The 10,703-nt window shown below is 43.2% G+C and overlaps 1 protein-coding gene across 1 annotated transcript; it reads right to left on the reverse strand.

Moving 5' to 3' along the window:
- Positions 1-565: 565 nt before the first annotated feature.
- LOC127662365 (B2 bradykinin receptor-like) lies at positions 566-9,662 on the reverse strand. Its single transcript, XM_052153499.1, has 2 exons — positions 9,562-9,662; positions 566-2,247 (listed from the first exon to the last, which is right to left on the reverse strand). Exon 2 carries the CDS (start codon positions 2,231-2,233, stop codon positions 1,163-1,165), a length of 1,071 nt encoding a protein of 356 aa, XP_052009459.1. The 5' UTR covers positions 2,234-2,247; positions 9,562-9,662; the 3' UTR covers positions 566-1,162.
- Between the last annotated feature and the right edge of the window lie 1,041 nt (positions 9,663-10,703).

Raw genomic sequence — 10,703 nt, forward strand, 5'->3', positions numbered from 1 at the left:
GAACATACGGGTATAAAGGAGCTGGCGTGCATACCGCTCATTCAGGTTTTGAGTAAGGTCCCGGCCATTTCAGTGGGTAGTTCAGCGTTGTGGCAGGAGGGACACAAAGTCTCATTCCCTCCATCAGGGAACGGATGTTACGGAAGTAACCAGGACGTTCCCTATCTGTCACTCTCTCAAAATTGTGTCAAAGAAGTGACACTAGGGGTCCCCTACAAAATGCCACAACTAGCTGAACTGTCTTACGTGGACTGGTGGTGCGAGATGGGCAGAACTACTGTGTGCCCCATAGCCAGCGCACCAGGCTGACACGTAACCTACCCCGACACTGCTATGAGTGTCGAACAGCCCTTCGGGGACAAGTTGACTGCCCAAAAAATAGGGGCGGGTTAGCCCAGTCATGCCCTTCCCCACTTTTTTTATTTTTCTCCCCAAAAAGAGTGAACATTTTTCAACCGACTGGGACCACCAGTGACCATGTCCCAACGGGAAGACACCGCGGAGACCACACTTGTCCCCCTCAAAGTATATTGTAGTTACGGCCCTGCCCACACACACATAGAAGTGCCAATTACTGGCAATCCATCCATGTGTGTTACCGACCACTGTATTCCACTTGTAAAACAAGTCTAGGCATAGAGGTTTCACTGGGAAAACACAATTTAGGAGGTTGTTATTCACAACCACACAAAGGCAATGGGCTACAGAGTTACTCCTGGAAAGTCTGTGACACATTCGGTCATTTGACCAACTGGCAATTTTCAGGCTATGGAAAGAAACAATCTGCAGGCATCATGTCTTGAGCGTCTGTCTGGTGGTGCACGGTTTTTCAAGACCTGTTCACACTAAAAGCTTCATTGGATAAAGATTTTGAAATAATCATTTAATCTTAATAAAAGTAAACAAAACATTGGATGTGGTTTGCAACACTATCAGATGACCCAGTCTAATATGTGATAATATGCACTTATGTAGCACAAACACTTTTTCCCCAATGCATGCAAAACATCACTTCAATGAAGCCTTCTTTATGAGATTGCAAATATAGTAAAAATACAAAATATCTATAAACAGACATGTTTGGATCCACATCCATCATAAACCAAAGACATAATTTCAATATGTGCCATTGAACATTTCAACCATCTTGTCTCGTCATGTCTTAATATGTTGTGAGGGTCTTTAACGTTGACAGTTGCGACCTTGTAGAACCACTTGTGTCTTTTCTCCCTTGTTTAACTTGTTTAATTAATTCTTTAACTTTCGTTCTGAAGTTCTTGCCAACAATCACATAGAGAATCGGGTTCAACACGCTGTTGCTCAAAGCCAAGTAGGTGCATATCTGGTTGGAAACATCAAGACCTGTTTCAGCATCACATCCACTGATGGCTCCAAACCGCATCAGAATATCCAGTAGAGTTATCAGGTGGAACGGGACCCAACACAGTAGAAACGCTAATAGAACAACCAGCACCAGAACCGTGGCCTTCCGTTCAGTGTTCTCTGCATTGAATCGATCCATAACCTGCTCATGCAACGCTCGAATGATCTGATACGTGCAATAGGAAATGACCAATAGTGGAATGATAAAACCAAGCAGGATTAGTAGAATGTCACAACCAAGTCCGATCTCCGTACTCGGGTAGTTTAAGATGCAAGCCGTAATGTTGAGTTCTGCGATGTATTGGGTATCTCGGAAATGAAGCGTTGGGATACTGAGGACTAAACCGAAACACCAGACCGTGATGCAACTGAGCTTGGCATACCATGGTCGTCTCATTCGACCGCTCGACATGGCGTGCACCAGGGCTACGTAGCGGTCGGCACTAACCAGAACGAGTAAATAAATACTGCAAAACATGTTCATTCTAATGCCTGTATTGACCAGACGACACATTAGTGAGCCAAACTGCCAATTAAAACCACTTGCAATGTTGATGGCCCAGAATGGAAGACATGAAACCAATAAGAGGTCAGCAGCTGCCAGATTTCCCAGGTAGATTTCGGCCACTGTGCACGCTTTCTTATGGAGCCAAAACACCAGGAGGACGAAGACATTTCCGAAGATTCCCAAAACACATATGATAAACATATAAGCCGGCTGCATAATGTACAACCAGTCCCATATTTCCCAATGGGGACATTGGGTGTTATTGGTGAGGTTGTTCCCGGAGACCACCGTAGAAATCGTAGGAAATCCGGAAGCTGTCGTAACTTGGATATCTTGCTCCATATTTCCACGAATATCTGTGAAGACAGAGAAGTCATTCAGTGTCATTTAAAATGAGGTTGATAAGTTGCTTTCAGTTGCACAATATGAGAACATTTCGAGTGTGTTTGACAGAAATTGTCTGTCTGGCTGCTGATTTGTTGGAAAATAGCAGGGGGAAAGATGTTACAAACCAATCAACCAACCAAATCTCCCCGCAGGCTTTTCCCCGCCTCGCTAGGGCTGGGTAAGGGGATAAGGGGAGGGAAAAATTAAACAAAAAAAAGAGGATAGGGAAAGGGCAAGGCGGAGTGACAGTGAGCGAGAGAGAGGAGAGAGAGAGAAAGAAAACGTGCTTGCGGTTCCCAGACATGCTGTCGCCTGGCCCTCGATCACTCCTCCACCCTCTGGCGGACGACAGCCGTTCCTCCCCCAGTGGACCGGAGCCAGTCCTCCGACCCCTGGTGGATGGAACGCCCCTGCGCTTTTTGGTGGCTGGTAGGGAACACCTCCGCCCCTGGCAGCGGCTCCACTAGTCCAGGCGGCCAGCAGCGAGCGATCCCCTCCTCCCTTCGCAGACGGCGGCCAATCCTCTGCATCCAGGCAGCTGGCAGCAACTCCTCCATCCCCCAGCGGATGGCTGCGGCTGCTCCTTTGGGTGGATGGCAGTGGCGAGGACCCCATGACAGCGCATCCCTCCTCCTTCCCGGGTTTCGGCACCAATGTAACAGGGTTAAAATGGGAAAGGAGGAGGCAGGAACCGGCTGAACAATCAAAGTAATATATAAATGAATCAAAAAGACAAAAACACAAATACACACATGGCAGCTGCATGTGGCTCTCTCTCTCTCTCTCTCGAACTGCCGCATTCCGCTGCACTTATCCCACTCCTCGACTGAGTAGCCCAATTGGGGGCAGGGCATGCATACACATGGCCCGGCCATGCCCTCCTCCTCGTCACACATTTTAAGAGGTGAAATAGTTGATATGAGTCCAAATAAAGACACTATATTTTTTTATTACAATCTACAGCCTCAGTGGAGAATGCAAGTGAACCGTAATACTACATAGACTAGGTCTATGCACTGCAAACAATAACACTAATATAAAAACGAAAAATTAGGATTTAATAATGATGAAATATGTTATTGAACATTGTAAAGCAGTCAATGGAAAGGAGGAAGCGAGAACCGGCTTGACGATTCAAATAATAGTTTAATTTCAAACTCAAACAAAAGACAAACACACACGACGGACATGTCCGTAAACTATCTCTCTCCCCCGCACAATCCTCCGCAGTCGACCTTTATCCCTCTCGGAGGCTTGATGAGCCTGATAAGGGACCGGGCGTGTATGATCACGACCCGGCCCCGCCCTCCACCCTGCCACATTCCTCCCTCGTTCTTTCAGGCTGGGGAGCCCCCGGCATGACGTACATCCCCCCCCCCCTTTCCCTGGGGGAGGCGTGCCTTTTTGCCCCGTCTGCCGGCAGGTCATCCCAGTCTACCTGGACGAGGGAGGGGACAAGGGGAGGGAAACAGAAATAATTAAATAGGGGGGGAATAGGGGGGAAAAGGCCAACGTGGAGCGGTAGTGAGAGAGAGAGAGGAGAGAGAGATAAAAAAAAAATAAACTTACTCGCCAGTTCTCCGATACGCCGTAGCTTGTTCCTCGGCCACTCCTCCACCCTCTAACGGACGACAGCTGCGCCTCTCCGGGCGGATTGGAGGCAGACCTCCAGCCCCTGGCGGACGGAACACCCCGCCGCGTTCTTTGGGAACAGAAGGGGTCTCTCCCACCCCTGGCAGCGGTTCTCCCGCTCCAGGCGGTCGGCAGCGAGCCCCTCCCCGCTCGCAGTCGGCGGTCTCAGACCCCGCCGCATTTCAGCGGCCGGTAGGTGATTCCTCTGCCCCTGGCCGCGGCCCTGACTGCTCCAGGCGGTCGGTTAGGAGCCCCTTCTTCCCTCGCGGTCGGCAGCTGTCGTCCGCTTCCAGGCGGCTGGGCTCCTCGTCCCCCGGCAGATGGCCGCTGCGGCTCCGTTGGGGTGGACGGTAGCGGCGAGAACTCTACTACGGAGTATCCCTCCTCCATCCCGGATTTCGGCACCAGTGTAAAGCAGTTCGATGGAAAGGAGGAGGCGAGAACCGGCTTGACGATACAAATAATAGTTTAATTTCAAACTCAAACAAAAGACAAACACACACATTATCCCTCTCGGAGGCTTGATTAGTCTGATAAGGGACTGGGTGTGTATGATCACGACCCGGCCCTCCGCCCTGCCACAAACATGAAAATAATTAGCAGAAATATGCAATCACAATAAAAAGTTTTTAATACTTTATTGGCCTACACTTGCTTGCAACGTTTAGGCCATTAGATCTTTGTCTGGCAAAAAATTTATAATAATAATTATAATAATAATATATTTGTATTTCTCTAAATGAGGTAAAAAAAAGCGGCAAACGCATATTAAGAAACACATTTTGGGAATCTCAAAACTGCAGCAATGTTATAAAATACTCAGAAGTCATGAATATTAGTAAACATGTAACAGGAACATATAAACACTTCGTGATTGGTACACATTCGATTCATTAAAGCGTAACAACCCTACCAGAAAACATACTCACGCATTACAGCCAGTGGCGGTTCTAGCTTGTATGGTGCCCTGGGCGAACCCCCAGGGCAAGATGATGCCCTGGGCAGCCGCCTATGTCGCCCATACCTAAATCTGCCACTGATCACAGCAGGTAAACAACTTCACCAAACAGTTAAAATCCATGAGGAGAGTGATTTCAGGAGGACAGTGAACGGCTGTTCTACTCGCTTCCTCCTTCTTCAAGACTCGTGTGAGTTACGTCACAGCCGGACCTTCTTTCTGAGCTTATGGACGTGATGTAAACATGCAAGGATTAATGACGTTTGCCTGCGATTTTGCTCCAAGTCCGTCCCAACTAGTGCAGATTTACCATAGCGAATCAAGGTTAGGCAAAAACACGGTTTGAAAGACGGGTTGTTGGTGCACTCGCTCATCATTGAAATCGTACATAGTGCAACTTTAAGTGCAAAAAAACATTGCAAAAATAACTAGAAAAAGTTCGTCGAGACAAACTTTAAGTTGGCTTGTGAAAGTTTGGACCAGAAATTTTGAAGTTTAAAGTAGTTTGAAGTTTAAATTAGTTTATAGTTTAAATTAGTTTAAAGTTTAAATTAGTCTAAAGTTTAAATTAGTTTGAATTTTAAAGTAGTTTGAAGTTTAAATTAGTTTATAGTTTAAATTAGTTTAAAGTTTAAATTAGTCTAAAGTTTAAATTAGTCTAAAGTTTAAATTAGTCTAAAGTTTAAATTAGTTTGAAGTTTAAAGTAGTTTGTAGTTTAAAGTAGTTAAAAGTTTAAATTAGTTGCTAGATAGATAGATAGATAGATAGATAGACACTCATGATAGATAGATAGATAGAGAGATAGATAGATAGATATTTAACCCTCAGATAGATAGATAGATATAGATAGATAGATATTTACCCTCAGATAGATAGATAGATAGATATTGACCCTCAAATAGATAGATAGATAGATAGATACTGACCCTCAAATAGATAGATAGATAGATAGATAGATCAGACAGATAGATAGATGCTATAGACGACTGCTTTTTAGCATTTTTTAGTACTTCGCTAGGTGATGCTAGCATGTGTTAGCATGATGCTAGCACGTTTTTAGCATCTTTTAGCACTTCGCTTGGCAATGCTAGCATGTGTTAGCATGATGCTAGCACGTTTTTAGCATGTTTTAACACTTCGCTAGGTGATGCTAACATGTGTTAACATGATGCTAGCATGTTTTTAGCATGTTTTAGCACTCCGCTAGGCAATGCTAGCATGTGTTAGCATGATGCTAGCACGATTTTAGCATGTTTTAGCACTTCGCTAGGCGATGCTAGCATGTGTTAGCATCATGCTATCACGTTTTTAGCATGATTTAGCACTTCGCTAGGCGATGCTAGCATGTGTTAGCATGATGCTAGCACGTTTTTAGCATGATTTAGCACTTCCCTAGGCGATGCTAGCATGTGTTAGCATGATGCTTAGCACGCTTTTAGCATTTTTTAGCACTTTGCTAGGCGATGCTAAGCATGAGTTAGCATGATGCTAAGCATGTTTTTAGCATTTTTAGCACTTCGCTAGGCAATGCTAGCATGTGTTAGCATGATGCTAGCACGTTTTTAGCATGTTTTAGCACTTCGCTAGGCGATGCTAGCATGTGTTACCAGTGTAGACTGATTCCCAAACAAATGACTCTAATGAGCCGGTTCTTTTGAATCTACAGTATGAAACATACAGTGTGACCAGTGTAGTCTGATTACAACATTAATGACTCTAATGAGCCAGTTCTTTTGAATCTACAGTGTGAAACATACAGTGTGACCAGTGTAGTCTGATTCCCAAACAAATGACTCTAATGAGCCGGTTCTTTTGAATCTACAGTATGAAACATACAGTGTGACCAGTGTAGTCTGATTACAACATTAATGACTCTAATGAGCCGGTTCTTTTGAATCTACAATGTGAAACATACAGTGTGACCAGTGTAGTCTGATTCCCAAACAAATGACTCTAATGAGCCGGTTCTTTTGAATCTACAGTGTGAAACATACAGTGTGACCAGTGTAGTCTGATTCCCAAATTAATGACTCTAATGAGCCGGTTCTTTTGAATCTACAATGTGAAACTTACAGTGTGACCAGTTTAGTCTGATTCCCAAATGAATGACTCTAATGAGCCGGTTCTACAGTGTAGTGTTAAAAAAGTTTAACTTAGTTGCTAGATAGATAGATAGATAGATAGATAGATAGATAGATAGATAGATAGATAGATAGATAGATAGATAGATAGATAGATATTGACCCTCAGATAGATGCTAGCACGTTTTTAGCATGTTTTAGCGTGTGGCTAGGAAGATTTTAGGTCATTATTTTTTGGCTGCTTGATAATATAAATCCTCTGAGGGAGAGAGAGAGGGAGAGATGCAGGGCTGACAGGCCCTTTTTGTCTGTGTGTGTGAAAATGTCAGTTGGGATTTGAATTTCTGAACATTCCGCAATGTTAAGTCAATGGGAGTTTTTTCTGAGTTTGATCGTCATTTTTAGGAAAACAGTAAGTCCGATCAGTTAGAAAAGATATAGCACACTATTCGGGATTAGTCTGAAGGTCTGTGCCGAGTTTGGTGTCTGTAGCTTAAAAGCTCTAGGAGGAGTTAGATACCGAAATTTCACCGCTAAGAAGAATAAGAAGAAGAATCGGTATAATAACTAGATAGGTACATTTCCTGAAGAAAATGTGAGTGGTGCTTGCCGTGGCAAAACTCGTCAAATAGCATGCTTGAAAAGAACAAAAATTATGGTCATAAATAAATCAATCCAGAAGTCTGTACGATTTTCTGGTGCAGAAATATGTGATTTGTTACTCGGTTGCTAGGGTAAGCCCATGTGGTTGCTATGCAGTTACCAAGGTAATACAATACATGGCTCCTTTCCATCCTGAGTGAAATAAGTCAACCCGAAGTCTGTAGTAATTTTTGGTGCAGAGATATGTGATTTGTTGGTCGGTTGCTAGGGTAACCCCATCTGGTTGCTAGGCAGTTACCATAGTGATACTAATGAAGTCTCCTTGCCATCCTGGTTGAAATAAATCAACCCAGAAGTCTGTGCGATTTTCTGGTGCAGAAATATGTGATTTGTTACTCGGTTGCTAGGGTACTCTATGTAGTTGCTAGGAGTGAGCATGGCAGCTGCCAATCATGAATCTCCAAAGGCTGCTTGTCAGTATGAATGATATAAACCAACTCCCATGCCTCTGTGACATTCAGAATGGAAGATATCCCTCTATGGATTTTGGTTGTTAAGGTGCTCGACAATGGTTGCTAGGGAGGGGCTAGGAAGTGTTGAAGTGATGCATGATTGGCTGTTTGCTGTCCCGAGTCAAACGAGACCACCCTTGTGTTTCTATGACACTTCTATCCGGAGATATCCCTTTGATCTTTTTCAATAGAAGTCTATGGGACTTGTTGCTAAGGTGCTCTTAATGGTTGCTAGGGCGTGGCTTGATAGCTTCACAATGATCCAGAGAGACTGATTGGTTGTCTGAGTAAAATGAGCCCACCCCCTCGCCTCTATGACACTGTGATCCAGAGCTATGTTCAATACAAATCCCTATGCCTTTTCATTTCATGGGCCAGCCCTACACCATTATAAGTCAATTGGGGCATTTTTGGGCAGCTCCTGCCCCCAGGGTGCAACTTTTACCCCATATTGAGGTATGCTCTTACAGAGCCTGCCAGCCTCTTCAAATGTGGCAAATCACACGCTTCTACTGAAATCCTCGCTTGGAGCTGTGGACGCCAAAGTTTGTCGCAATGTTAAGTCTATGGGATTTTTCGCCGCTTTTTGCCCCTGGGGCAAATACCGCACTCCGATCGCTTATAAAAGTCATAGCACATGTGTCCTCAATAGGTCGCTCGATTTGACACCTCATTCGTGGGTCTACGCTAAACGGTCGTGGGACGAGTTAGGTGCCGAAGTTTTGTTAAGAGATATAAAAATAAAAATAAAAATAAAAATAAAAAGTATAATAATAAGTATGTGAGATTACAATAGTGATGCTTTGCAAGCACCACTAATAAGTTTAAGTAGGATTTCAGTAAGTTGGCTCTCACAAGCCAACTTAATCAATGCTTTCAAATTGGTTTCCCGGACAATTTAGATGTGCAAAATGAACAGATAAAAATATATAAAGATATTGGCAACAAAATTACCCCGACTGAAACGCCATCGTAAAACAGAGGATTTCAAAATTGAACATTAATCAGTATGAAAAAGCTTTAAACATGCTTTCAGCAACATTATTTACTCAAAGTCATGTGCTCTACTTTCTAACACAATAACTAGATTTAGGATGTTTGCAAATCCAGCCAAAGATAGTGCAGAATTGGTCATCGGTATCTCTTGCTTTTCCCTTTTATTTCTCTCTTCTCTGTCTTGTAGGATGATACGGTACTGTGGACACTTTTATGAGCTGTAATTTATTAACTCACCATCTGCAGTGCCAAGGCATTTTTCTGTTGACATTTGTTGCTTTGTGACATTCCTTTGAGCAAACATGCATCATGTTTCACAAATGTAAAGTCTTACAAAAATGTTCACTCTTGATTACTTTACATAATCTTAGTCAAAGCAAAACAGTTTAAGATATTCAATCTTAGCACAGTGGTAAAAACGCCCCTTGATGTTTTGTTTGCAAGTAATTGTTTTATTTTTTCACATGGTTTTCTATTTGAAACAGGAGTGCAGTACATACCTCTCTTATTGTGGACTCCCAAAAAGCAAATCCAGATGTGTGATGTGTCCTCTGGATGTGCTGTTCTCCGGCAGCTGTGCTTTAGTGAGTACCCAGTACAGCCTGACTCTTAAACGAGTGGGAGCTCAACATTATGCCAAAGAGAGATGGTCTCCCCTGATCTCCACCCTCCTACTTTTCTCCTTATATATATATTTTAATGGGATTCTCAGAAATAGCTGTCTGGATTGAATCAGTGGCCATGGAATGTATTTGGACCCTTAAATATACTTGTCTAAATTATAATTATATTAGATGACAAAAGATTTTTAGGTTTGAAATGATACAGCAATGTTGGATATAAAGACACAAAATATAGTGGTGCATATACTGTGTGTTAATGTGCTGAAGTCCACTTGTGGTTCCTCTTTTAGGACACTTTTGTGAACTTGAGGGGAACTGACTTCAGGGTGGCTGTGGCTCAGGTGGTTGAGCGGGTCGGCCACTAATCGCAGGGTTGGCGGTTCGACTCCACATGCCGAAGTGTCCTTAGGCAAGACACTGAATGCCAATTTGCTCCCAATGGCAGGCTGGCACCTTGCATGGCATCTCTGCCATCATGTGTGTGTGAATGGGTGAATGAGTCACAGTGTAAAGTGCTTTGAATACCGCTAAGGTTAAAAATGGCGCTATATAAGTGCAGACCATTTACTTCATACATCCACAAAAAATCACCAAGTCTTTGAGTAAAAGTAATTTCTGAGACATTTCCAGCTACAGCTGTGTGCAAATGACTCTTGCTTTGATAATTAAGTGTGCCTGAAGTCTCAAAAACTTTCTGGGGCTAATATAATACCACTATATTTCTCCACACATGCTCTAAGCCAGATAAGAGAGTCTAAGCAGGAATTTGTGGTCACACATTTCCTGTAATGTTTATCTGTGGGTTTAAAACTCTGAATCATATCAATTGTGTCATGACCACCTGAAAGTGTGTTTAGATTTCCACCAACATCACAGCTGTTGTTTACATCGTTCTGTGAATGACATTTTTAGGTACTAACAATGTGTGTAAAAGCTGAACTTTTTGTTGATTTTGTGTTGTTTTTCAGTTTGCCTTTTTATTTTAAACTCTTTCACTCAGCCATATCTTAAGACCAGAA

The sequence above is a fragment of the Xyrauchen texanus genome, chromosome 22 (assembly GCF_025860055.1).
Source record: "Xyrauchen texanus isolate HMW12.3.18 chromosome 22, RBS_HiC_50CHRs, whole genome shotgun sequence".
Lineage (NCBI taxonomy): Eukaryota > Metazoa > Chordata > Actinopteri > Cypriniformes > Catostomidae > Xyrauchen > Xyrauchen texanus.